This window comes from Phycomyces blakesleeanus (genome assembly GCF_001638985.1).
Source record: "Phycomyces blakesleeanus NRRL 1555(-) unplaced genomic scaffold PHYBLscaffold_5, whole genome shotgun sequence".
NCBI lineage: Eukaryota > Fungi > Mucoromycota > Mucoromycetes > Mucorales > Phycomycetaceae > Phycomyces > Phycomyces blakesleeanus.
In genome coordinates, this window is record NW_017265138.1 from 2,255,894 (window position 1) to 2,283,105 (window position 27,212).

The 27,212-nt window shown below is 35.8% G+C and overlaps 8 protein-coding genes across 8 annotated transcripts; 5 read left to right on the top strand and 3 right to left on the bottom strand.

Annotated features, from left to right (window-relative positions):
- The first annotated feature begins 23 nt into the window (after positions 1-23).
- Positions 24-1,662, top strand: PHYBLDRAFT_180349 (hypothetical protein). Its single transcript, XM_018438301.1, has one exon. It carries the CDS (start codon positions 129-131, stop codon positions 1,530-1,532), a length of 1,404 nt encoding a protein of 467 aa, XP_018295205.1. The 5' UTR covers positions 24-128; the 3' UTR covers positions 1,533-1,662.
- Positions 1,634-2,355, top strand: PHYBLDRAFT_158094 (hypothetical protein). Its single transcript, XM_018433730.1, has 2 exons — positions 1,634-1,945; positions 2,092-2,355. The coding sequence occupies exons 1-2, from the start codon at positions 1,652-1,654 to the stop codon at positions 2,164-2,166; spliced, it is 369 nt and encodes a 122-aa protein (XP_018295206.1). The 5' UTR covers positions 1,634-1,651; the 3' UTR covers positions 2,167-2,355.
- A 2,810-nt stretch (positions 2,356-5,165) lies between these two features.
- On the bottom strand, positions 5,166-5,899 carry PHYBLDRAFT_165656 (hypothetical protein; the record flags this gene model as incomplete). Its single annotated transcript, XM_018435275.1, has 2 exons — positions 5,166-5,431; positions 5,797-5,899. The coding sequence occupies 2 exons, from the start codon at positions 5,897-5,899 to the stop codon at positions 5,166-5,168; spliced, it is 369 nt and encodes a 122-aa protein (XP_018295207.1).
- A 2,946-nt stretch (positions 5,900-8,845) lies between these two features.
- On the bottom strand, positions 8,846-9,897 carry PHYBLDRAFT_5370 (hypothetical protein; the record flags this gene model as incomplete). Its single annotated transcript, XM_018440193.1, has 4 exons — positions 8,846-9,068; positions 9,207-9,316; positions 9,387-9,733; positions 9,813-9,897. Coding segments are annotated over 4 exons (765 nt in total), but the record flags the coding sequence as incomplete, so codon positions are not given.
- Positions 9,898-10,313: 416 nt separating this feature from the next.
- On the bottom strand, positions 10,314-13,987 carry PHYBLDRAFT_185967 (hypothetical protein). Its single transcript, XM_018439174.1, has 4 exons — positions 13,304-13,987; positions 12,502-12,960; positions 12,323-12,376; positions 10,314-12,197 (listed from the first exon to the last, which is right to left on the bottom strand). Exons 1-4 carry the CDS (start codon positions 13,847-13,849, stop codon positions 10,833-10,835), a joined length of 2,424 nt encoding a protein of 807 aa, XP_018295209.1. The 5' UTR covers positions 13,850-13,987; the 3' UTR covers positions 10,314-10,832.
- Positions 13,988-17,904: 3,917 nt separating this feature from the next.
- Positions 17,905-18,169, top strand: PHYBLDRAFT_104084 (copper fist DNA-binding transcription factor; the record flags this gene model as incomplete). Its single annotated transcript, XM_018427816.1, has 2 exons — positions 17,905-17,946; positions 18,026-18,169. Coding segments are annotated over 2 exons (186 nt in total), but the record flags the coding sequence as incomplete, so codon positions are not given.
- Positions 18,170-20,886: 2,717 nt separating this feature from the next.
- Positions 20,887-22,195, top strand: PHYBLDRAFT_23085 (hypothetical protein; the record flags this gene model as incomplete). Its single annotated transcript, XM_018439794.1, has 6 exons — positions 20,887-20,976; positions 21,073-21,109; positions 21,212-21,243; positions 21,495-21,565; positions 21,634-21,671; positions 21,792-22,195. 6 exons carry the CDS (start codon positions 20,887-20,889, stop codon positions 22,193-22,195), a joined length of 672 nt encoding a protein of 223 aa, XP_018295211.1.
- A 420-nt stretch (positions 22,196-22,615) lies between these two features.
- PHYBLDRAFT_185968 (hypothetical protein) lies at positions 22,616-26,375 on the top strand. Its single transcript, XM_018439175.1, has 5 exons — positions 22,616-23,371; positions 23,469-23,821; positions 23,970-25,012; positions 25,128-25,377; positions 25,509-26,375. The coding sequence occupies exons 1-5, from the start codon at positions 22,743-22,745 to the stop codon at positions 26,237-26,239; spliced, it is 3,006 nt and encodes a 1,001-aa protein (XP_018295212.1). The 5' UTR covers positions 22,616-22,742; the 3' UTR covers positions 26,240-26,375.
- The last annotated feature ends 837 nt before the right edge of the window (positions 26,376-27,212 follow it).

Here is a 27,212-nt window from a genome sequence, read left to right on the forward strand (position 1 = left end):
TTCTTGGCATTTAATGCTATATTTTATTTAAGATCATTACTGCTCTTATATTATTCTTAATGCTCTACACATATACACTCTAATAATAATAATAATAATAATAATAATAATAATAAAACTATTACATAATGCATACTCCCGATCGTAAACTTGGGCACTTGGAAAAATTCCAAATCTCCAAGCAGTTAGTAAAATGCTATGGCAGTGTTAATCTTACAGTCGACCTTCACCATTCCCCTCGTCCTATTCATGATGACAAATCCAGCGCAAGACAATTTTACATTGACAAGTTGTCTCCTGCACTTGCTCAGCTTATTCAAGACCACCCATTATTGTCAGTAGCTACCAAAGATTCGTACAAGCCTTCTGCTCATTTCATTCGCCTAGAGTCTGTTAATCTTGAAGAAATCATCCTTTTTGAAGAATCCCGATTCTGGGAAGAACGAGACCAGATAATTGCCAACGAATCTCGATATGAATTCGACCTCGATGCAGAATCACCTCTTTGGCATCTGTTGGTTTGTGCTCATCCCGATCGGCCTGATCAATGCTCAATCACACTTACCGTACAACATTTGATTGCCGATGGTGGTAGTCTGGTGATTTTCTGGAAAGGACTTTTAGCTTACCTAAGCAACCCTCCTTCTCATACTGGTTTTGCTTCAAACATTGTAACCATCATTTCCTCCGAACCTTTGCCTTCCCCTATGGATCAGCGTCACCCACCCGAGCTTGATTTTGTGGATATGTGTCAAGTGGTGTACGGCGAGACCGTTAAGATTCTTCCTAAATCTTTGAAAAATTTCCTGGATCCCTCTCAGTTGTCTTGGGGGGGCGATTATCCTGCTCCTGCAGATGCTGTACACAATACTGTTTTACGTACTTTAAAGTGTGGCGGACCAACGTGGCAATCGATTGTAAAGAAATCAAAGGAACATGGCGTGACGGTACACGCGACTCTGTATGCAACTGCTGTGCTCGCTTGGTCTGAACTTTATCCTAATACTTCTCTCAAGACATTTACGCCTACCAACTGTCGATTTCTTTGCAAAGACACTCCGTCCGATGAAATTGGAAACTTTGTTGGTACATTTGAAAACTTCCTCACCGTAGGTGAATTGGGTATTGGGGTATGGCCTTTGGCGAAGTCTTATCACAAAATTTTGCAAGCCAACAAGATCAATTCGGCAAAGAAAGCATGGCTTCTAAAGTACCTCAAGAACTTTCCGGAAGATTATTATGAATTTTATCGTAAAAGGCGTGATATCTACGAAATGGGACGTGTTGGTGGAATTGAGCTGTCTGATCTCGGCCGAGCCGATGTCTTACCATCTGGTGGCGACTGGAAAGTTGACGGCATGTGGTTCTGTCAGAGTGCACATACTTCTTCTAATGCATTGGGTCTCAACACAATTACTTTTGATGGAACTGCGCATGCTACAATTGCATGGCAGGCAGGTTCGTTAGATGAATCCAAAATTGATAGAATGAGCCAGGTGTGGTTAACTCATCTCGAGAACTGCGCCATCTAATCAAAAAGAGTGACGCAGCATAATGTAGATATATATATTCTTTACTTTTAATTTGTATTCATTTATTTTATAACTGTTTAATAATAATAACCAAACGTAGCAAAGAATAAACATCTCTTATGGAATCATCATCTAAAGCAAAGTTGCCTATTGGATTCGCGGTCGAACCTATTTCAGACTGTCCCCACATTCCAGAGACGATTCCGTTGAGTGTCTCAAAGGCGCCTGTGTGTGCTAATTGTGGAGATAAAAAGGAAAATTGGCAATGCTTGACTTGTGGATCTATTCTGTGTTCCAGATACATTAACGGCCACATGAGTGAGCACAGTACTGAAGCAGGTCATTCTGTTTGTTTGAGCTACAGCGATCTTTCGGTTTGGTGCTCTCAATGCGAGAGTTACATCAAGGGCAGTGTAAGTTATTACTATAACTATAACGATAATGATAGTTACAAAAGAAGAAGATAAAATATTGTCTATTTTATGTTAATAAGTTTATTATTGAAATTCATTTTTATTTATTTATTTATTTATTCTTGGTGTTCTTTAATGATATATAGGTACTTCAAGACATCAAGCGATTGGCGTATCAAGCTAAATTTGGTGAAGTTGTGCCAAGTGCAGCAGACATATAAAATAAAATAAATAGAGAACCCGTTGGGATGTGATATTTTCAAAGACTGCTAAAAAAGAATTATTAGTGAAACCCAGTCAAAAAAAAAGAAAAACTCAACCACAGTTGATGAAAACAGAAGTACTGTGACAAACATGAGAGATACATCTTAATAAACTTGGCTTTCCAAGACTTATTCTCTTAAGTAGATATATAGAGACGACTCTTGACTATATTATGGTTATGTTTGAAGGTGGAAAAACAAGCTCAATTCTTAATAAAAACTTGGTGATAAAATGGAGTGAAAAACTAGAAAACTCCAATTTTTTACTCCATTTCATCACTAAATGGCCTCCCTCAGTAAAATATTACATCTTTTCATTGGAATTTAAATCGCCGCGTAAAGCAAAAGTGAGTGAAAATTCTAAATTTTCACTCGACAACGGGTTCTCTAATATATGCATGTGATTATTATCCAGATACTGGGATTTTGTCAATAACTTAGTTTCGCAAACAGTTGGTGTGGACAGACTAAAAGTTCAAAAAAAAGGGCAAAAAAGGGGCAAAAATTTTAATCAACTCTAATCAGCTAGTTTTCTTCCGTTACCACTAGGATTGAGAAGAGAAGCATTTTTTTATGGAGAGGATGTTTCATATGATGAGAAGTCTAGAAAAACTCGCAATAAAAGGTTCTCACTTAATGACATAGACGGGATTATATGCATAATTTTATCTAATATGTATTTTGAACTAATTTTGAACTTTTTTTTAAAAAAAGGTGTGGACAGTCATAAATTAGTCTGATTGACTAAGTTCTGGATGAAGTTGTTTTACCCTTTTTTTGCCCTTTTTCTTGAACTTTTAGTCTGTCCACACCAAGTGTAAAACATATTACAGTATTGCTCTGTATAAACATACTGTGAATTTTAATTACTTTTTTTTTGCAATATTAGAAAATCATGTCAATAGAGCAAATAAAACAAAACAATTGATCGAATATTCAAAGCGTATATTGAATTCAACTTTGATGTTTCTCTTAAAAAAACACACACAAAGAGCTTTTTTTTGTGAAAAAGAGAATGCAAAAAAAGTAAAAATTGAGCCAGGGTCCTCGATATTAAATCCAAGAGCTATAACAAATGAGCAATAATAAAGAAAAAAATTATAATACTTATTTATATTATTATACTTTTGATTTGTACTACAAAAAGCAAAAGCCGTAACTGCGATACCAATTGAGGTATTCGGGATTTCTATTGGGTTACTATCTCAAAAAATGGGAAAAACAAACCCTTTATTGAAGGTAGGATCAGGAAAGTTCGATGGCTCAACAATAAGGAGTAATAATTTTTTTAATGGTATTTTAATGTTAAACTACCAATTATACCCTTTTATATATATTTTTATACCTTTATATATACACATATATACATATTATATATTTATACAAAAATACTTATACCCTGCTACTTGATATTATTTATTCCAATCAATCAATTAAATCAAATCAAATATACGATTAGAAAGCTTGTATTATATATGTTTCTATTTAACTATAATATTTTGTAAAATAAAATAAAATAAAATACTGACAGCTAACTGATGTACAATCTATCGAGTAAGTACTATGACAAGTCGACTATTGACTATATTTGTCACGAACAAGACCTAATATGAAATATTATTATCTGATTAGACAAATCGAGTAGTCATTCGGTTGGTCGGTTGGTCGGTCTGTCTGTCGGTCTGTCTATCGGTCAAGTCGAGTTAAATCAAATCGCTTCGGGTAAGCCGGGAAACCCGGGCAGCCCGGTCAACCCGGTCAATTCAAGTCAATCAAGTTAGTCATTTAAAAAAATGTTTAAAAAATGCCAAGACATTAAGCGCCTAAAACGGAAGACAACAAAAAAAAATAGCGGAGTGAAGTGGAGTAAAGTGGAGTAAAGTGGAGTGTAGCAAGGTGGAAGGAAAGATAGACCAGATATACTAAAAAAGGGTTGTACATTGATAAATGGATCAACGGCTTATAATATATATATGTATGTGTACAATTGAATTTATTTACGCACCTTATTTCCGTGTATGGGTAGATGAGTATAATTGAGCACGGAGAAAGATTTTTGTGTTGGGTTTTCTTTACTTTCTTATTTTTTTGTACAAAATATATGTATTTCTTCTTAACCTGGGAAAGAATTTGTATCAAAATAATACGGGCACAATTTTTTCTTTATGTAAAATTATCTGAACCAGCTACGCTTAGATTTAATTTTACAGTCGATTAAGATATAGATAACGAAATGCTCTTCGAAAAAGCATCTATAGTACTTACCTGTCAGACGTCGTTAAATAAACCGAAGGTGGTCTTTTAAGTTCAGGATCGCTGAGTCGCATGCAATGATTTAAATCGACCTTTAAGTTTTAAATTATTTTTCTTTTCTATTTTTTTGTTAAAACAAATAATAGTTTGTAGCAATAAACAGCAAATTTCTCTACAAATTATGCTCACTATGAAGCGAACAGACTTAAAATTATTAAACTTATATCTTTTTTAAAAAAAATGCATTCGCATTATATTTCACTTTACATGAAATATAACCGCTGTAGATGTTTTAATACCATTGATATAACACGCTAATATGCACCCTTATTGCGGTTATATTATAGTACAAAACAAAATCATTTTTGTTTATAATGGGCCTATGTATTGTATAAGAAAGCAGTTCTGAATCCATTAGACTGGGAGTAGCCGAGGATTTATTATCTAATCCTTCAAAGTTATACAATCTTCAATACTTCATGTCGTGTTGCGGTATCGAACTATTCCTGCAAATAATTTAGAATATCACACCAAAGCTACCCCTTTAAGCAAGCTAAAGCGGTGGAGCAAGTACTGCTCATAATTGAACCAGTAGATACAATACCAGCAGCCACAAAAATATAATCAATGCTTCCAGAAATTTATTGCTGTTATTATCCATGACTTTTTTTCGAAAAAAAATAATGTCAACTCTAACGACCCTCTCATCTAATTAACCGATATCTCCATGATAAGCTGACAATATCAACATTACCCATTCCTTTTGAGTATACCAGAAACAAGCATCTTATAACCGACTCCAAGATTTTATACTCAAAACAGCTTACAGAATGTTTTGAACTCTTTCCAAAACTAGTTTTTTTAGTACCAAATAAACATAGCGTACTCAAACCCCAGGTTTCCAGCCTATCTACATTGTACTGTCTTATATTACCAAGATTTTTCAGTGTTCGGATTGAAAGGACAGACTCTAAAAGCGATAAAATTCATGACTATTACGCGAGCCATCCGTGGAATTAACACTAAGACAAGATCAAAAAGGGAATCCAGAGCCGGATCTTTTGTCATTCTCTGTTCTAACAACTAGTAAAGCATCTAATGTTGTAGAAGATATTTCTGATCTGTAAATGGTAGTAATATGCGAGCTATAGGTAAATAGCTCTTTTTTTTTGTGAAAACTTTTACTCAAAACACCTGTTCTTTTTTAAGTTTAGTTTGGCTAAGCTGCCACAAGATTTATTTACCTTTCATATTCTTTGGGGCTTAATAAAATTGAACGGGTCTGATCCAAGGTAAAAAATAAAGAAAAAAATCCTCTGATCTACCTATATCTACCTTTGAATATCTGTTTAAATCTATTGTCTCGTTGAATATAACCTGATAAATTACACTTGATCAAGAGAAAAGCAGGCGCGTTTTTTGAAACTCTGGCATACATTTTTATGTATACATATAAGTACAAGACAAATAATATTGTAATCAAATCAATAAACAGGCAAAAATAAGAAAAAGTCTATATATATATATCAATTCAAGGAAGGAAGTCTTGTTATAATAGTCAATTTCCATCATAATCACCTTTATTTTTTCAGTAGCACTAGTACTCATATTCACTAGCTTTTTTTTATTATTCAAGTTAATTTTACGTTTCAAATTAGGTTTATTATCGATTCAACAAAAAGAGAGAGAGAAGAGACACGGCAATTGCAGAGTGCAGAAATGATCTTTATAGATATCTAAATGAAGAATAAAAAAAAATGACAAGACAAAGTGTATTTCTTGTTTTTGCTTGTAGATTTAGATTTAGATTCCAAAAATTTAAAAAGAAAGAGACAATTGTGTCAAAAATAATAACAAAAATGAAAATTTCACAATACTCTCCCTTTGAACTTTAGACAAACGCGAATAATAGAATCAAAATCCAAAATGTAATACAAGACAATACAAGACAATAAAAGACAATAAAAGACGTCGTGTCCTTGATGAGATCTTTTTTTTTCTGGTATTGTTTACGAAACAGTCTTGTGCATTTGTTGACACATATTTGGTTAAAAATACTTAACTTTCAAAAGACAAAGTGATAAAGTGACAAAATACTTTTTTGAAAGTACTTCTTTTTTTTTGTGTAAAATAAACAAATAATAATAATAATAAGAATAATAATAATAATAGCAATAAAAGGGTAAGGTGTTTTGAATGTGACCTCCCCCTCAGTATTGTACCCTATGTATTTCTTGTCTATTAATCCATACATAAAACAACGGATGAGCTGACCAACAGTGTGTTTGATCAGCATCCTTCTCTTTCTACTCCAGGTGATGCTAATGATGATGTTGCTGACTGTATAGTACGTATGTCTTTCTTTTATATATATATATGTATAGAAGAAGAAAAAGGTCATTTTTGCTAGGCTGTGTCTCAAGGTGTATTATATATAAATATATATTCTTTAGGGAAAATGATACTAAAAAGAGATATAGATAGATTGATAGATAGATAGATAGATAGATAGATAAAGATAGAAAGCATATTTGGTGTATTATCTTTTATTTGGTTGTTGTTTTAACCATATAGCTAAAATAGCGCGTTAATTGCGCTATTTATTTATTTATGTCTCTTGTAACAAACTGTATTTACTATATATACATTTTGTTGGTGTAGTGTTGGTCACAAAAAGAAGAATAAGAAGAAGAAAAAGTATCCCATTTTAATACCACACACCATAAATCTGCGTGCAAATATATAATACAATATAATATAAAATACCGTTTTTACTTTGCCAAGCTATTTTGATGTTAATCAACTCGTACGGTACAGAACTGCATTTAATGATAAAGAAAGTGGGGGGATAAAGATAATAAGCTTATCCTAAACAAGACTAGACAAGCCTCCAGGAATATTATAATATAAGTAAATAAATAAGACAGTAAAGATGATTAAGAAACAAAGGAAAGAAATCAGATACACATTCTGAGTTGCATTGAAAGCTCTGTCTTTAATTACTTTTTCTTTGTGTCCCTATAGATATATATTATTCCTGTCATTCGATGGTTACCATCGCAACAAAACATAAATAATACAGTAAGAAAATCCTAATAGAAAACCTTTATTGTATTACTTTTATTTTTGAAAGTAGAATTCACAACCTGTTCCATATACCGCACCAAAAGTAAAGAGGGAAAAAAAGCTTATTTATTTATTTTTGCAAGGTGACACGCTTGATTCAATATTGCGGTCATAAAACATGATTCCTACGCACGCACACACGAACACAGGCCCTTGCTTACTGACTAACTGACTGACTAGCTCACTCACTCATTAATCCACTCACATTACTTTGATACATCCCTATTTCCCTATTTCCCTACATTACATAGTGTCTATATCTATATATCTATATTGCTTATTCGAGTTATTATAGATAATGTGGCACACCAAGGTCAATGCAAATTATCAAAATCTGATATCCAAATATTATTCTTACTATATTTTATTTTCAAAAAATCAACAACAATGATATAATAATATTCGAGGCAATGTATATACGTATTATACATAATATAGTATATGCATGAAGGAAGTCAAAAAATATATATTCTCTCTCCTCCATATACTTGTTCTCACAATACACAGAAAATCATTACACACACGTATATATATACTATAGTGTTTAAAATATATCGCTCAGTCAAAGCTTTATTTTTTTGGTATTTTTTGGTATTTTTTGTATTTTTATTTTTGTACTTTTATTTTTTTCAGAGCACTTTGTACTATTTGCAGTAAAATATGCTACTGTTACACCTCATTCAGAAGCACAGCCAGGCTAACCTTGAATATCAATCGATTGTGGTTCAAATTCAAGCGCGATTATAGTTTTATTTTATATATATATATATATTATTATTCGTTTAAAACATAACACAAAGAAGAAGAAGAAAAAAGGGAGAAAGAAAATATATACTGTAAACCACCAACAAGCTTTATTACAAATAGCCATAGCAGATAATATAAAACACTAATATGACTACTATTGATACCTTTGATACATCTGTGTTTCTGTTTGAGTTTGAGTTTGAGTTTATGTGTAAGCGTGAGTGTAAAGAAGAAGAAGAAGAAGCAGCAGAAGAAGAAAAGAAATGGTTGCCGATATTTTTTTTTTCTTTCACAACTTTGATTCGTTTGTAGATTTTGTCAAGACAGCAAACCCGTTGTTTAATACGATCCGATCTCCAACCCTGGCTTGGAAAATTACACTCACCAGAGTTGATGTTGTTGCCGCAGTTGCCGCAGTTGCCGCAGTTTTGGTTTTAGTTTGAGTTTTAGTTTCTGTAGCTGTAGCTGTAGCTGTAACTGTAGCTGTGGTCGTAGCTGTCTGAGAATTTGGTAATTCTTCCACTTGCCACATATCTATTGTAACCGTTTCTCCGGGTAGCACAGGCTGGGCAAATCGAGCCGAAATGGACTTGAAGCGGAGCCGATCGCTGTTGCCAAAATGTTTCAATATGGCATGGGAACTCTTACCATAGGAGCACAGGCCGTGGAGAATGGGACGAGGAAACCCGACAGACAAGGCAACACTGGGATCTGCGTGGAGAGGATTGAAATCCCTAATAGTGATAATATAATAATAATATTAGCAATAGTAATTTATATATATTGGTTGTTTTAAAGTTGATTTGATAATTAATTAATTAATTAACTAACTAGTTAGTTAGTTAGTTATTATATTTTCAAAAGAATATTACCCGGAAAGACGATAGAGCAATGCTTGGTTACGAGAGGTGTAGAAATGATCTACTGCATCAGGAACACGGTCGGGTGGAGTATAGAGTGTAAGTTTGGGTCCTTTTGGTCCCTTTACTATAATAATTAATATATATACATATATAAAAAAAAAGAAGAAGAAGTAAAAGAGAAAGACTTACATCCCAGCCACCGCAACCACGAACAAACATAGATGTAATCATACGGCAGTAGTGAACATCATCTTGTTCTCCAAACAGGTCTACTGTCATTTCGAGTACCATACCCGATCCCTTGTCATAGACACCTGTACATTTCTTGAGTGATTTGAAACGACCACCCTCTTCAGGAAACGGCACCATGACCTCGAGTGACTGCCCGCCGTGTAGGATTTGATTTGGATCATAGGGTGGTACACCAGGTAAAGGTCCTCCAACACTCCAACGCTCAACAAACGAATTCACGTCCCAGTCGTCTGCCTTTAATAACAAGCAGAGTGGATAGGTTGGAAGCGGACCAAAATCGATATCTATGTTATGATAACAGTCGTCAATCCCAAAACAATCATTATATGGATTTTTTTAATGATATATATATACACACTTTACCTAATTCATAGAGCCATCTTAGGTCTTCTTCAGGTACCCCTACGCTAAGAGCATAAAGCAGATAGTCTCTTTTTGTACAAGCAACCTATTTTTAAAATATAGTATATATAAATTTATAGTTATGATTATTTCATTCATTCATTCGCTCATTTATTTGTATTAATACACACTGTATCAGCTGCAAATACGTGACCCACTGCTTTGGTGACATCTACACTGTAACCTTTAGGCATCGTTCTTTATTGTCTTGTCAGAATTAAAGGGAGAAAGAAAAAGAAAGAAAGAGAAAGGAAGAAGAAGAAGAAGAAGATTTTTGTTTTGCATATTCCCACAGTAATAATAGCAATAACAATAACAACAGTAAAGTTAATAAGCTTTTCGTTCTCTTTCTCACCCCCTGAAATTAAAGATTATTATTTTTTTAAAACAAAAAACAAAAAATCACCACCATCACATTTTTTTCCCACAATAGAAATGACATGGACTTCTTTAATATTTAAGAAGAAGAAGATCAAATCGAATCGAATCGAATCAAACCAAATGGTTCTTATGTATTGTTTCTTTGTTTGCTTCTTTTTTTTTACTAAACATTTTAATTGTTCTTCTTTCCCTCTATTTATCTATCTATACCTCTGTCTATCTATATCTATTTTTTGATTGACATGAAAAGTTGATCATTTAAGAAATAAATAAAAATAAAGAGAGAAAGAATAAATGCAATGCAATATTAAGGTTGAAATTCTGATAATAAAAATACACAAAAGAATGATAATAGTAAAATATAAAAGAAAAGGGGAGGGAGGGTTTGACAAGACAGAGGGAGAAGCTAACAAGCGAAAGAAACAATGAAATGAATGAAATAAAGAATGAAAAGAATGAAAAGGAAGGAAGGAAGGGAGGGAGGGTACTAGACCATGAATGTTTTTTTGTTGTTGTTTTTTTGTTGGTTGGTTGGTTGGTTGGTTGGTTGGTTGGTTTGTCTATGATATACATATATACACACATATATAGATATGCATATTAATGAACCATTGCTTTTGCTCTGTGATGATTCCATTGCAACGAAGGCATGCTTGGCCTTTTCAATTGTCGCTGGTCTTTGGGACCAGGCTGTTGCTGTTGATCGTCTGAAAGTAGTGTGTTTGCTATCCTCAGAGCCTCAAGTGAAGCCAACTCAGATGTCTGATCATTATTATTCTTATTACTACTACTATTATTACTATTATAAAGTTCTGGCCACGATGCAGAAGGCGAAGAAGACGAAACAGCAGCTTTGATTGAATCTTGTTGCTTGTTTGGTCTAAATGGCTCAGCAGTATCGATATCAACATCAATATCAATATCAGAAGTCGTTGCTGCCACCACTGCTGCCTTTCCTGTTGTTGCTGCTGCAAAACTCGATTCAGCCACGATTGTTTGCGAATTTGTTTCAGTATCCACATCATTTTCTTCGATTTCTTCATACAAAAGCATGTAGGGGTTTGCCTGTAGTACATTCTGAAGGGTCGTTGGCTCAACCGATTCATCCGAAACCTTGTACCATCTATCTTGGGCTTCAAAACAAGGCTCAAATGACCGGCTACTAATACCACTACCGATGGCTGTAGTGTTTGTGCTAGTCGTTGTAGCTGTTGCAGTTACTGTTGTTGCGGTTGCTGTTGCCACACATCGACTGCAATTACATTTAACCGGGCTGATCTGCCGCTTGTGTGCAATAAAATGCCCGCTGTTGTGACTACCATAGTGAACAATGATGCTCATCAAACGGTACCGAGGTCCCGGAGTAGCATTACTATCAGCACTGGTACTGGAACCAGCACCAGCACCAGCACCAGCCCCAACGCCAACGCCAGAAAAGAAATCCTCATTCTGATTTACAATACTGTTGTGAGTAGAGATTGGAAGTTGAGGCTGAGTGTTTAGGGTGTTTGTGGTGCTGTAAGGAGAGAGAGTGAGATATTCAGGGAATTTGACCTGACAAGGGTTCTTGACAATCATGCCGCTTGGGTGGAACGAGGAACGGTTGATGTGCAGACAGAGAATCTTGGGCGGTTTGGCAATCATGACTTGCTTTGACGATGCTCGGCTGACCGTCCGTGGTACATTCAAGCCAGCTGGTACTACTTCTTGGACGTCATCGACGATGTTGGCGTTCAGCCGGGATTCAAGTGTGCGGCAGGCTTTGTCGAGCTCATACACATGCGCCTGGATCTGTTCTGTGGCCACCGTGTCGTCAGCAATCGTCACAAGTTTTTGTGACAACGCCTCTGCTTCCACAGACATCTCCTGCATCGCATTAATAAGTGAACATTTACGACATGAGGCGTCGCTCAAGTACTCCATCGCCGTGAACTGTTCTAGGCATGACTCGAGTGTGGTGCTGCACTAGAATATATTCGATCAATTACACAGACATGCATATAATTTTATATATATATATGGGTTATGCCGACCAATGGAATAATTTAATAATAATAGTAATAGTAAAAGATAAAAAAAAAAGGACTTACAGTTTCAGGTAGGTTGAGCTGTAGATTATTAAAGGAAAAATGGCGCACTGCTTCCTGTCAAAAAAGAAAGAAAGACAGACCAATTATATATATATATATAAGAAAGAAAGACAGATCAGCAAATAAAGAACAATGAATTATTATTATTATTTCTTTGAAATATAAAAAAAAGGACTTACAGTGTAACCGCATTGCATGCACGATAACCTACTAGCCAAAAGACCAGTAAATGGATTTTCGATCTTTGCAGAGCAACCATTTCCGGTAGATGTAAGCGATCTCTTTGCAGAAAAGATGCTTTTTCCTGCCACGGCTGGTTTCCAAAACGAATTGTTGAGTATGTCCTTGAGTCCGCCCCCGGTGCGGCCGGTTGCTTCAACCAGTCGGCGTTCATGGTCGATCTGGCTTGAGACCAGCTGAAAGAGTTCTTCGGCGTCCTGCTGCTCGCGGTTCAGGAGACTTTTGGATTCGAGCGCAGAGATGATCTCGGTCGGTTTGAGGACCAGCGATTTGTGAATCGGGCGAGTCAAGAGGCGGAGAGTCTTTAGCAGCGATCGTGTAACCGGCAATGGTTTTCCATATGGCATTCTACTCATGCGATCCAAATGGGATTGAAGCCGTGTTAGGGAGGACAATGCCTAACAGGAACAAGACCAAGAACAACAACACATAATAGTAATAATAATAATAATAATAAACATATTTAATACAGTATATAAAAACATATAAAAACAACAAAAATTCATTATTACATATTATTACATTATTGATTTAGGCCAAATATTCACACAGAAATCAAGGCATAAAATATTAAGTAAAATATATAACATAACATAACATAACGTAGCGTAGCGTAATGCAATGTAGTGTAATGCAATGTAGTGTAGTGTAGTGTAATGTAGAACATAATATGTATTTTAAAGAAAATGAATAAATAAATAAATAAATAAATAGATGAATGGATGGGAATTATGTATGTACCTGAAGAACTGAGTTTAGAAAACATGAGTTTCCAATGTTGGCAAGACCTGCAACGAGCGGCTGGGTTGGCATGCCATCGTCGTGCTTTGCGAGTAGACAGATATCGTTTTCGTCAAATGGTAAAAAGAGCGAAGACTTTTCGGCACCCAAGGATCCGATCGAGGCAGACGTGGACGACTTGTCTGAAAAATTGACTCTTGTCTGAGAAGAGTCCATATTATTGCGCATGCCTGCCAATGAGGACAAGAGATAACCCGACCAGATGGCAGAATCTCGCATGAAGATCAAACTTCCATAGTCGACTGCCAATCGACCGACTGAATTCGATACGTGTGGCCAGAGGATGTGGAAACCGAGATCTGGTGGGCATTTTTTGATTATCAGAAATGTGTCTACGAGTGACGCACAGAAGCCGACATTGTTGAAGGCGAATGTATGTGCCAGAGAGAATGCGACCATAAGAACGCCAATGATGGCGAGAAAGAATTGGGAAACCCAAGGAAGGTCAAATAAGAATGACTGGATGATGTCAATGGTCAATTGCATTATGTATGATCTTTCTTTTTTTTTCTTTGTGAAGAGAAGAATGAAGTTCTAATTATTATTGCTATTGCTATTGCTATTGCTATTGCTATTGCTATTGCTATTGCTATTGCTGTTGCTGTTGCTGTTGCGGTTGCTGTTGCTGTTACTTTTTGTTTTACGTATTACTTTTACTGATATTACTATTACTATTACTAACTAATATTACAATACAAAAAAAAAGGCTAAAAAAAAATAGGACAGGAACGTTTGTATGATAGAGGTTGATTTGGAGTCTATTTTAATGACGTCACTTTCTTGATCACTATCTTTACACCAAAGCATACGAATATATATTATTATTGATATTATAAAAATAATAATAAAATGTATGTGTGTATAAAACGACAGAATAAGAGAAAGAAAGAAAGAGAAAAAAAAGATCTGCAAAATAATGCTTAAATTTTTATGCCTTGTAAATTTTGTTATTTCTATTACCTATCTATCTATTAATATTACTTTTATTACTTGAATACTTATTGTTGCTACAGCAACGACTATTATTTTTCTTCTTATTGTTACTATTGCAGCTACTTACTACGTTGGCTATAATTATTCCTATTATTACTTAAATCACTATATATATATATATATATATATAATTTTTAGCTATTAAAAAGAAGTACTTTGAATAGGCTTTCATTGAATGGCTAACACAACAACAATAATAATAATAATAATATCATTATTAGATATTATCAAGGTGAAAAGAAGAAGAAGAAAGGGGGAGGAGAAGGAGAAGGAAGGAGAAATGAAAGGAGAGATAGTGAAGGAGAGAAAAGAGAGAGAAAGAACTATGATTTGTTTGATTTAAGGTTATTAAGACAGTGAAAAGGTGACAGTTGTACAGTAGTGTGTGCGTGTTTATGTTTCTAGCAAAGAAGAGTAATTAGATAATTAAGTCCGAGTACCAAGCACCGAGCATTGAGTGGTTTGTGATCCTGCTGATGATATACAAATTAGAGAGAAGTAGAGTAGGTGCGTGTGTAGTGCGTGTAGTGAAAAAAAAAATTATTATTATTCTGATGACCGAGAGAATGTAAGACAAATTGATTTATGAGAGTTAAATATACATAATAATATAATAATTGAATCTAACCAAAGTCAAAATAACATATTGGAAACAGAATAACCCGGTCGATAAAGTTTAGACATCTTTTATATAATAAGGATTATATTTGGGTGCTCCGAATCACTACTAGCCTAACTCGCTTGTGTGCAGATAGATGGGGATGTATTTTTTTTTTACTGAGCACTAAAAACCTACATAGAGATAAATCAATAAAAGAAAGAAAGAGAGAAGGCTTGGATACCCTTTGTTGCCGAGCAATTTTTTTTTAAAATAATGAAATCGGTTCTTATATTTGAGATTAACTAAATAAACCCTGCACAGACATTGAGCTACATAAAATACCAGCTGTCTAATATATATATATATACAATTACTATCTTTCAATCTATCTATTCATATATATATGTGTGTGTGTGTGTGTGTGTGTGTGTGTGCAAATTTATATTTATATATATTTACTTCTTTGACATTCTATGCTACCAATGACGCTCATTATGATCCTGAACTAGTAAAATAATGATTACTATTAAACGTAAAGGGCGTCACAGTCATGTAATTATTATATATTTTATAGAATACAAGCTTTATAAGTTTTGGCTATTTTATTGGTTTGAGATTCCTTCACCAGACCTCACAAATACATATATATAAAAGAAATAAGAATAATACACAATGTGTCCCGGGGAAATGGGTTAGGGTTTAGGGTTAGGGTAAGGGTAAGGGTAAGGGGGCGTTACCATTTGCTTATTTGCTCAGTTGTTCCAGTTGTAAGCATATTATATATATATATATATATATATAATAATTATGATTATAATCAAATGAATATTATAATTATTTTACCAGACATTGACTATTCCTTTCAAAGGTAAAATGAGTGGGTACATCACACAAAATAAAAATAAAATAGAGTACAACGGGAAATAGCCGACATGCCAAGAAAAAGCTTGTTTGCTTGACTCTTTTCTTAACATGAATCATTGGTTGTACACTATTAGATTTGCAGTGGGTGTTGAACACAATTCATTGAATTTATGTCTCCTTTTGAATTTTACTAATGCCAGTGGCTGGTGAGTGGGACACAAGTATCTGGTAAAAATGGTCAATAGTTGTGGATCTCAATGGAGTAAAAAACTGATTTTGGCTGTACTACCGAGACTATCAAAAATCTAAATAAAATAAAATCCGCTTGCGCTCTAATCGCTATTGAACGGGATCTGAGGGCCACAAGGTTATTAGAAATAATAATAAAATAAAATAAAATAAATCATAATAGCAGCAAATTCAAGTAAAGGCTTAAGAAGAAAATTTTGTACTGTATATTCACTAGCCATACTATCTTGCCTATAATAGCCAGATACTTATAGCAAATGTACCTACCTACAATAAGAGAGAGAGAGAGAGACCGAAAGGGTAGGAAAGATTGTCGGCTTATCTCATCACTTGTCCATCCCGGAACGCACAGGAACCAATTTTTTATTTATTTACTTATTTTTACTTATTGTATGGGGGGTGTGGCTGCTTTGAAAGATGACTGCTTCTTTGCTAACCCTTTCTCTTTTTCTTTTTCTTTTCTTTGGTGTTTTATATACATTGAGTAAATTTTGCTAATGAATTCTATATTGTTTTTATTTATATAAATCAATCAAGATTGATGTGTTTACGGCCGTCTATTGGTTAGATTTCATTAAACAATTTATCAAACAAAAGAAAATAAAATGTACCTTTATTTTTTATCATTAAAAAGTTCAAATTATTTATAGCGATTTTGAATTGAATTGAATTGAATTTTCATCATTATTATTAGTGCTAACAAAATGTACAACATATGTTAAAGCCACAGATTTTCTTTTTATTGCTTTTAACATCTCTCAACTTATTGTACGACAAAAAAAAATGTATAGATTTTATATGTTGATACATATTGGCACTACTACAATGACAGTAATGGCAAGATATCTATCAGTAGCTATTTATATAAAGGTCATCTAGGTAGATGGTTCAAGATTAGCAGTTAAATCAGTGTGACGCCTATGATTGTTTTTTTTTCTTCTTTTATTTATTTAACAGTCTTATTAAACGAGAAGTGCACTTTATTTTTCGATTTCAAAAAGGCTGATCATTTTTTTTTCTTTTTTTTTTTTTATGGCGGAGATATCACTTTTTTGTATGTGTGCCTTGATATTGAAACAGATTCTTGTGGTGCGTACGTGTGTGTATGTACGTGTGTGTGTGTACAGCTAAATAAGGGTATTCACGTGACCGTGACTTGAGTATTTGCAAGTGATATGGACAGCCTAAAGAGATGTTTAAAGCAAGGTTTAGTTTTGAGGTGATTACAGCATCTTTTTTTTTATATATATTTTATTTTATATTCCTTTTGTCTATAATTGTCGGAGATCCAAAAGTTTATTTATTTATTTTTTTCCACTTGAAAAAAAAAATTGAAACAAATTTACAAAAAGAAAAAAAAAACTTTGATATTTTAATCACCGCTTTCACTTCACCATTTATTTGGATTTGCATTATTGAGTTCTCTTCTTTTTTTTTTATTTCTTCTTGAGCAGTTTCTTGTTTTTTTTTTTTTTTTTATTTATTTATTTAATTTTTTTTCTCTTCCTGCTCCCATTATTATTTATTTATTTATTTAATTATTTTTCTCCTTTGAATTTTATATAACAAAAATATTACATACAAAATACAAAATACAAAATATATATAAATAATATTTGTAACAAATATAACAATAAATAATATAATATATATATATATAATAAAGTTAAAGAAGTATATATGTATATATGTATATATGTATGTATGTATGTATGTATGTATGTATGAATTATATATAATATATTATTTATAACAATAAACCAAACCAAACCAAACCAAACCAAACCAAACCAAACCAAACCAAACCAAATAAAAATAATAAAAAAATATTATGCTTATCAACGGTACAAAATTTGCATGTTCAACATGTATAAAGGTAATAAGAAAATTTGTTAATAAAAATTGAGAAAGGTGTATTTATATATATATATGTATATAAATTCAAAAAAAAAAAGGGTCATCGATCGTCTCACTGCTATCACACCGAACGTCCACTGTTTGAGATTCGTAAAAAGGGCCGTCCGATATCCCAGTGCGCCTATTGTCGCGATCTTCGAAAAACAAAACAAGCTCACATAAAATGTGCCTGTGGAGAAAAGGGTAAATGTAAGATAATAATATTCTTCATTATTAAACTTATATTTCTATTCATAAACTAACTCTATCTACAGTTGACCATATAAATCTTCGCTCTTCTTTATCTGATGGCCATATTCACCAACCCGCAACAACAGTAACAACTGGCGGTCTAAACGGCGAGTTCCCGTACTGTGGCCCCGGAAGTACTACTGAAGAACCAGAGACTGGGCGTCTCGATGCTCCCTCCCACTGCACCTGTCCTCAAAAAGCGACCCTCGTCATGCTACAACAGCCACAGCCACAACAACAACAACGTTCATCAAGGATAGTCACCGCGCCCCTCTCTGGTAGGACAGACCAACAGAAACCACTGGAGTTCATGTCCAATAACAACAACAACAACAACAACAATAAGCACCAAAACCAGAGCCATGTGTCATCTCTACAATCCGATGGCCACTGTTCGATTCAGCCCACTATCACTGCCGCTGCCACCGCTGCAGTCACATCCTCGTCCTCGTCCTCGTCCTCGTTCTTGCCCTCGTCCACCTTTCCCACCCCCACTCAAACCCCAACCCCGGGAACTCCCCCAGACTCGCTGCATGAAAACCCTACCCCATCAACTTCGTCTGATGTTCCGTACGCATGGGCTCTCGTTACTCCCGGCCATTCGTCCCACCCATATAGTATCAACACCACCAACGCCAACCTTTTTGACCATTCTCATCATAAGCACCCTCTCGAAAGTCACGAGAATGTCAGCCTGGGCTTTGTCTTTCAAAAACCTCGTCAGGCGTCAGCCCCCAGCCTGCGTTTCCTCGAAGGATTTCCCCGGAAGTCTCGCAAAGGATCTGCCCTGTCCCGCACAAGCAGTTCAAACGGACGTCGCTCTCAAGCATCTCCTCCGGTTCTTTCGGATTATGGTGGCACTCAACACTCTCCCAGTAGCAGCAGCAGTACTAACACAAATACAAATACAACCACAACCACAACAGCGACGATAAATAATATCAATAATAATAATATCAATAATATCAATAATCTTAATCTTAATGGTGTAAATACTCGGATCGACGACATGATGGATTTTGAACCAACCACAGCCCTGATTCAGGACAGCAGTCTTCTCATGCACCCGACGATCGACATGGCTTCCTTCCCGTTTGAGGCACTGCTCGACAATGTCGATCGTTTCGGGGGCCCGAGCGACCTCCGACCCGCACTGCCGGCCTCCCTTCCGGGCGTACTTGATCACGTCAACCATCTCTCGGGTTCCCTTGATCCTGTTCTACCCCACTGTGGCAGCTTTGCACCCCACCCGTCCTGTAGCCCACCCTCTGACCAATGGGTCGGTGAGTCTGTTGTCATTACCATCACTCCTCTTTCCGGTCCTTCAAGTAGTCACCATCATCACGAAACGGTTTCTTCGCCTGACTCAAGTAGTAGTACTACTAGTAGTGTTAATGGTAGTACTAGTGGTAACAAAGGAGGCGGTAGTAGTGGCAGCAGTAGTGGTGGTGGTGGTGGTGGCGGTATAGCAGCTACCCGGATTGTCACATGCTATTGTGGTGCTTCGTGCTCTTGTCCCGGTTGTCTTGTCCACCCAGGAAACTTCTTTCTCGGCAACCAGACCTTGGACCCATACGCTGGTTTCTTCCCTTCTTACCAGGTCGCAAATTCTTCTTCTACTGCTTCATCATGTTATGGTTCAGATGAAGAAGAGCAAAAGCTCTTTTGATTTTAATTTTCTTTTTTTTTTTTATATATTTTTCTGTACATATTATTTCTTTCTATTTCTCTCTTCATTTCTATGCACATATGATCCATGCATAACTAATTCCCTTTTCTTACTTCTTTTTTTTTATTTCTTACCTCTTATTATTATTATTATTCATTCACTCGCTCACTCAATCACTCACTTACTTACTCAATCACTTCCAATTCAATTCATATTAATCTTTAACTCTCTCACAAAAATTTACACATTACACATTACGTTTTACATATGGTTTCCTTTAAATATTCTTTAATATTGAATTTCTCCTTTCTTTTATTTTATTTTCTTTACACTGTATAATCCTTTATCTTCTTTGACTCATTCTATTCTATTTTATTCTATTCTACTCTTAATAATATTTTTATTAATACCAAAAAACCAAATAATAATAATAATAATAAATTTTAATTATAAATTCAAGTTTCAATTGATATGGTAACTTTGATGCATTGACCAGGCTTTTAATAATACCATCATTTTTCTGTTTCAAATAACTTGTTGCAAATATAATTTTCTTTTATAGACAACTGGCTAAGCCCAATAGCCAAGAAGAACACAATAACCTTTTTGTTTTTGTTTTTTTTAATTATTATTATTACATAAATATCTCAATTATACTATGATTCAGAACCATCAGATTTCACCAAGAAAAAGCTTATTTTAGAAAAATTACTAATGAATTGTTAGGGACCAGAAATAAGTATGTGTAATAAACCGGACCCTAGAATAGTCACAAATCTAACAAACAAATGTCCGGACAAAAAAAAATACTATATTAATTTGGGTCTACCTTCAAAAACGTCGTGTCCCTGTAACTTATTAATTATTTATTTATATGTACAAGATCATCATCATCATCATATAATTTCTTATTTTATTTTATTTATATATAATTAAGACTAACTAACGGAACTTTTTTTTTTCTTTTTTTTTTTTAATTCTTCTTTCTTCTTTCCCATCATGTCCGAAGACGAATACGATTACTTGTTCAAGATTGTCATCATTGGTGACTCTGGTGTTGGAAAGTCCAACCTCTTGTCTCGTTTTACGGTAAGACTATTCCTTATTCTTATTTTACACTCCAAGCAATACATATATATATATGTAAAAGAGGAATCTCGGCTGACAGGATGCATGCTTCAATAGAATGATGAGTTTAACTTGGAATCCAAAAGTACCATTGGTAAATATCCACTACATACACTATTTTTGCAGATATAAATTTATATACTAACCCTACTCTATCTATAATTTCCATTTCTTTCTTTCTTTCCTTCTTTGATAGGTGTCGAATTTGCTACCAAGAATATAAAGATTGTAATTATCAGCCAATAGAAATGTCAAATATATAAGACAAGATAGATACAAATACACACACACACACATCATAAAAGCCATCAAAGCCGACCAAAGCCAACCAAAGCCAACAACACCCAAAAAAAGAAAGAAAAGAAAGAAAAATGGGCTCAGCAAAAAAAAAAAAACATTATTAGTAATAAAAAGAAACAATTGGGCTGATCTTCTAACACACACACGCACACATATTATTCTTGAATATTTATCTATAGAAAAACCACACAATCAAGGCACAGATCTGGGATACCAGTGGACAAGAACGCTACAGAGCCATCACTGGCGCGTAAGTAACCTGTTTATATATCTATCTATCAATCATTATACTTATATGCGTGTGTGTCTTATGTGTAGTTATTACCGTGGTGCTGTTGGTGCCTTATTGGTCTATGGTAAGGCAAAATTGGGGGATCAGAAAGCAACAACAAAAGAAGAAAAGGGGAGGGACATATGATCTATATAATGTATATTCAAATTGTATTCAATTCAAATCTCATTTTTAATTTTCTTAGATATCACTCGACAATCTTCTTTCCAGAATATAGAACACTGGTTAAAGGAACTCCGTGATCATGCAGACCCTAACATTGCCCTGATGCTGGTCGGAAATAAGTCTGATCTGGAAGAAACTTCGCGTGCAGTTAGTACGGAAGAAGCCAAGGAATACGCAGCCGATTCAAAGATGTTGTTCTTTGAGACCAGTGCCCTGGATTCCACCAATGTCAGCCAGGCATTCTACACAGCCTTTGAAGAAATCTACAACACCGTTCCAAAATCAGTGACACAGGATGGAAACGTTGGTGTTAATGGTCCGGCTCAGAACACCATCAAACTCAAGCCACCAACGTCTGGTTTCCAAGACGAAGGTCAGGCAGATCGAGGAGGACAAGCAAAGGCAGGAGGTGGTTGTTGTTAGTTTACATTCAACAAACAAACAAAAAAAAACAACGACAGCAACAACAACAATATATATATATATACATTTTTTTCTCTCTTTCTCTTAATAGTAAAATTTGAATCAATTACTATTATTCCTTTTCTTGTATACCATGACAAATGATGAACCCTCTTTTTTCCACCCTTTCACTTTTCTTTATATTTCCTTTTTTTTCCTTTTATGTATATATATAAATAAATATATACATATTACTGTTTTTTTTTTACTCTATAAAATCAATGCTTACGGGACTGCTCTGTGCATGTGTGTGTATGTGTGTGTAGTGTGTGTAGTGTGTGTAGTGTGTATAGTGTGTATAGTGTGTATAGTGTGTCTGATACGCATACAAACTCCCCCCTCCTTTTCCCTCCCCTTCAAACACCTTCTTTTCTTTCAATTTGTTCAGACAACAATAGACGTACAACATATACGGGCTCGTTTGAACTGTCCCCAAACACCTTTACCCATTTCTTCTCTATATATATATATATATTCTTTCTGTTCAAACTGAATTGCTGCTAATCAAATGGAATCAACCGACCCCCATTACGATGCAATCTCGGTTGCATCGGACGGGCTCTCACCCCCTGTACCCATAACCCCTCCTCCCACTTTTTGGGAACGCGTCAAAGAGTTTGAATACGCCCGCTTTCTCAAGACACATCTAGCATATGTCCTGACTTGTCTGATCGGCTTCTTTCTTATCCTCGGCTTCATTATCCTGCCATTCTTACCCGACGACGGCAGCAACAAAGACCATTACCGCCCGCTCCCGACCTTTAAAGCACCTATCCAGCCTGGTATTCCGTGGCACGTCATCCAAGCCGAACATCTGCAGTACTGCTCTACACTAAACACGTCTCCAGCACAAATCAATCAGAACCAAGACCAAGACCGGAATCAGAACGGTAATCATGGTCTGTCTGGGTCTTCAAAGCGAACAACGAATCCAAGAGCTCCTAAAGATGTACGGCCTGTCCTGCTGACCAACGCGGTTGTCTGGGACGGAGAAGGAAACATCGAAGAAGATGTAGACATTTTGATGGTTGATGGCATCATCCAGGAAATCCGCAAAGGTATCGTTGCTCCCAATTCAGCAAATATTATCAATGTTCAAGGACATGTGGTCAGTCCTGGCCTGGTAGATATGCACACGTAAGCTAAGATAATATAAATACACAAAATTATGGATCGTAATTTTCAGGTACCAACTAATCCAAAATGTATATATATATTATATCTGGATATAAAGCCATTTAGGTGTAATGGGTTGGCCAACTTTGGTCGGAAACTTGGACTTAAATGAAGAAACAAATCCATTGACTCCCTTTGTACGTGCTCTGGATGCATTTGATCCTTCTGACAAGGCGATTCGCATTGTGGCCTCTGGAGGCGTCACAACTGCCTTGGTTATGCCTGGATCGGGAAATATTATGGGCGGAGAAGCATATGCATTTAAGCTCAGACCGGTACCTACCTCAAGCAACGAAGACATGTTGGTTCAAGCAGGCCAAGACGAAGCTTCAAAGTGGCGTTGGATGAAAATGGCTTGCGGAGAGAACCCTAGGAATGTCTATGGCAGACAGAAAAAGATGCCAATGACACGTAAGTTATACTGTTACTACTACTACTACTACTACTACTACTACTACTATTATTATTATTATTATTATTATTATTAGTATTATTACTGCAAAAAAATAAATAAAAGTATTATTTTGCTAATTTGTTCTGTTTCTCTTATAAAAACTAGGTCTTGGAGAAGCATTTTTGTTTCGTCAACGGATTCAAAAGGCTCAGAAACTCAAGGAACAACAGGACGATTGGTGCTATGCAGTCTCTGAACTTTCTCAGCACAACACTCGTGCTAAACTCGACAGCCATTTCCCGACCGACCTGTCACTTGAATCTCTTGTGGCCTTGTTGCGTGGCAAGGTTCTGCTGAACATCCACTGCTATGAAACCCACGACATCGAAGCCATGGTGCGCCACTCGCTTGAATTCAACTTCACCATCAGTGCCTTCCATCATGCACTAGAGGCCTACCGGATCCCAGAAATCCTTCGACGTGCGCCAAACAACATCACAGTTGCTACCTTTGCCGACCATTGGGGATTCAAAAAGGAAGCGTTCGGGGGTATCCCTGAATCGCCTAGGATTCTGCACGAAGCCGGCATTCCGGTGGCTTTCAAGACCGATCACCCGGTAATCAATTCCCAGCACCTGGTGTTTGAGGCAGCCAAGGCCACACACTACGGTCTTTCACCCCAAGACGCCTTCAAGGCCATCACCTCGGTACCTGCTAAATCGCTTGGGCTAGGCCATCGTGTAGGCTCACTCAAGGTAGGATACGATGCCGATGTTGTCATCTGGAACCGTGAACCTCTTTTGCTTGGCGCTGCTCCTCTTCAGGTCTTTGTGGACGGCATTGCCTTGTTTGACGAACCCACAATCAACCCTATAAAACCAACCGAAAAACAGCAGCAGCAGCAAAAGCAACAACAGCAACAGAAACCCTTTTCTACATCTACTGTTAGCTCAGAATACAAAGACATAAAGAATCTTCAAAATTTTGTCTTGACCAACGTAGGACGTATCTTTTTGGAAGAAGGCGACAACAAAGAAGAAGATTCATTCAAGGCTAATAGCGAGTACCAATCCGAACAACCGTTGCAGATCACTGTTAGGGATGGAAAGATTGTGTGTAGTGGTATCAGCTGTATTGACCAGGCCGCAACTGTGTTCCAAACATCTGATTATGAGACGATTGATATTCAAGGCGGCTATGTGCTCCCCGTAAGTTATATATATATATATACAATGCTTGATAATTGAGGCTCTTTATTATTTATTGCACAATAAATAAGAATAGTAGTGATTAGTAAAATACTGAATGAATACATGTATATAGGGTATTATCGGTGTAGGCACAAAGATTGGAATGGTAGAAATTCCTTCAGAGGGATCTACTGGAGATGGTGTTAATCGGTCACCCACTCGTGACATGTCTCTTCTTCCACAAGCTGTTGATGGAATCAAGCTGCAAACTCGCCACCTGGAAGAAGCATACAAGGGAGGCGTGATGACTATTATCAGTGAACCATTATCTAACCAAGTTCTGGTTGGCGTGAGTGCTGCATTCAAGACCTCTGCTGACAGCCGTAAGTATTTCTCCCCAAAAAAAAAATGACATTCATGCAGATGTAAATATGTAAAGATGTGTTAATGTGTGTATCAAAGTACTAATTGCTTTTTGGGGTTTGATTCTCCTTTTTTCTTCTTCTTTTGATAGTCTTATCCGAAGGCGCTCTTATCGCACCTACTGTTGCACTCCATCTACAGATCGGTAACAACTTCAAATCCAACTTTTTACCAACCGTGTCCTCTCAGATTGCTTACATCCGGCAAACCTTTTTGGAGAACAAGGCCAAGCCAAATTTTGTGGGCCAGGCCGTGCGCGGAGAAATCCCGACCATCGTCAATGTGCACAACAAGGATGAGATTGCGTCCGTGATTCGGCTCAAACAAAACCAATTTCCCAAGCTACGCCTGGCTATCTTGGGTGGCACAGAGGCTCACCTGGTAGCATCGCACCTTGCCGAGGCTGGCGTCAGTGTGATTCTTCGACCTGCACTCTGTACACCCAGTAGCTTTGACACCGCACACTGTCTGACAGGAGCGCCTCTTACGGATCGAACTGCGGCCCACGTCCTGTTTAGTCATGGCGTCAAATTGGGCGTTGGTGTTTCGTTTGATGGTTGGACCCGTAACCTAGCCTGGGATGCCGGCTGGTTGTCGGTAACCTCGCCAGGAGTAAAAGGCAGTCCAGATTACATATCCGAGTCTGAGGCAATCAAGATGATCACGATGAATATCCAGGAAATATACGGCCTCAGAGACAACACGCTCCAGAATCGTATTCTGAAGGATGAATTTGTTGTGTGGTCCGGCAGTCCTTTGGATCTCCAAAGCCGTCCGCTGTTCTCTCATGCAAATGGGCTAAGTGCGATTGATGGCTATTGAAAATAATAATAATAATAATAATGAACAAATATGCATTTTCCCTTCTTCTTTTTTTTTTACAGCAAAATTATCTATAGTTGCTTTATATATAAATAAATAAAAAACGAAAGCAGAGATATACTGTATTTTCACCAATTATTCCTCAACTATGAATAAAGTTTCTAAATACTTGTAAAATAAATGGTTGCTTATATGTGTATGTATGTGGATGAATAATACTACTCACACAAAATGAATATTATTTTTGCATAATAATAGTCTTATTATTTATACGCCTTTTGTATTTTGCTATTCTAGAAAAGGTGTGTATTTAATCGTACCGTATATTGATCTTCTTTAATGAATACATGGTATTTGTTCAAAAGACATATATTTCTATGTAACAGCTCGAAATAACTAATTCCTGGTGCCAATACTTACAAGATACACCTACGTATTTTCTTGACTTATATTCCTCCAAAAAAAAATGTACCAACTAAACCCGAGACTCTATTTTATCAGGAAAGACTAGGGTCCACTTTGGCTCTCTCTATTTCTTTTCTTTTTTTGAATTCTGAAAAATCCTTTCGTTTCCTACCAAATGCAAAAAAAGAAATGTGACACAGCTCAAGAAACCCATACACTTTAGAGAAATAATAAATCATCATTTTTTTTTGCTTATATCAACCAATCCAAATTCAAATTCTATCAGAATCTTATTTCCAAAAGTTCATAAATATAAGCGAAGCCGTGTGTAATCAAACATCCAAGATCAAGCACCAGTATCAATTAATGTATCAAAGAAATTAAAACCGTAGCGGTGTTCCTTTCTTTATAGGCAAGATACCTCGGCAGTAGAATGTAGACCATTAAAACAACAACAGTAACATATCTATCAGTTCAGTTCAAGCCTTCTGCAACTTTGAGAAATTATTATACCAGCAAATAAACCAATGCCAAACTACATCAATACACACATATCATTGTTATGAAA

Coding starts and splice junctions, on each gene's coding strand:
- PHYBLDRAFT_180349 (XM_018438301.1), top strand. CDS start 129: ATGCATACTCCCGATCGTAAACTTGGGCACTTGGAAAAATTCCAAATC.
- PHYBLDRAFT_158094 (XM_018433730.1), top strand. CDS start 1,652: ATGGAATCATCATCTAAAGCAAAGTTGCCTATTGGATTCGCGGTCGAA. Junction 1,946..2,091: donor AGAGTTACATCAAGGGCAGT/GTAAGTTATTAC, acceptor AATGATATATAG/GTACTTCAAGACATCAAGCG.
- PHYBLDRAFT_185967 (XM_018439174.1), bottom strand. CDS start 13,849: ATGCAATTGACCATTGACATCATCCAGTCATTCTTATTTGACCTTCCT. Junction 12,377..12,501: donor GCATGCAATGCGGTTACACT/GTAAGTCCTTTT, acceptor CTTTTTTGACAG/GAAGCAGTGCGCCATTTTTC. Junction 12,198..12,322: donor AGCTCAACCTACCTGAAACT/GTAAGTCCTTTT, acceptor AATATATTCTAG/TGCAGCACCACACTCGAGTC.
- PHYBLDRAFT_185968 (XM_018439175.1), top strand. CDS start 22,743: ATGGAATCAACCGACCCCCATTACGATGCAATCTCGGTTGCATCGGAC. Junction 23,372..23,468: donor GGCCTGGTAGATATGCACAC/GTAAGCTAAGAT, acceptor CTGGATATAAAG/CCATTTAGGTGTAATGGGTT. Junction 23,822..23,969: donor GAAAAAGATGCCAATGACAC/GTAAGTTATACT, acceptor TATAAAAACTAG/GTCTTGGAGAAGCATTTTTG.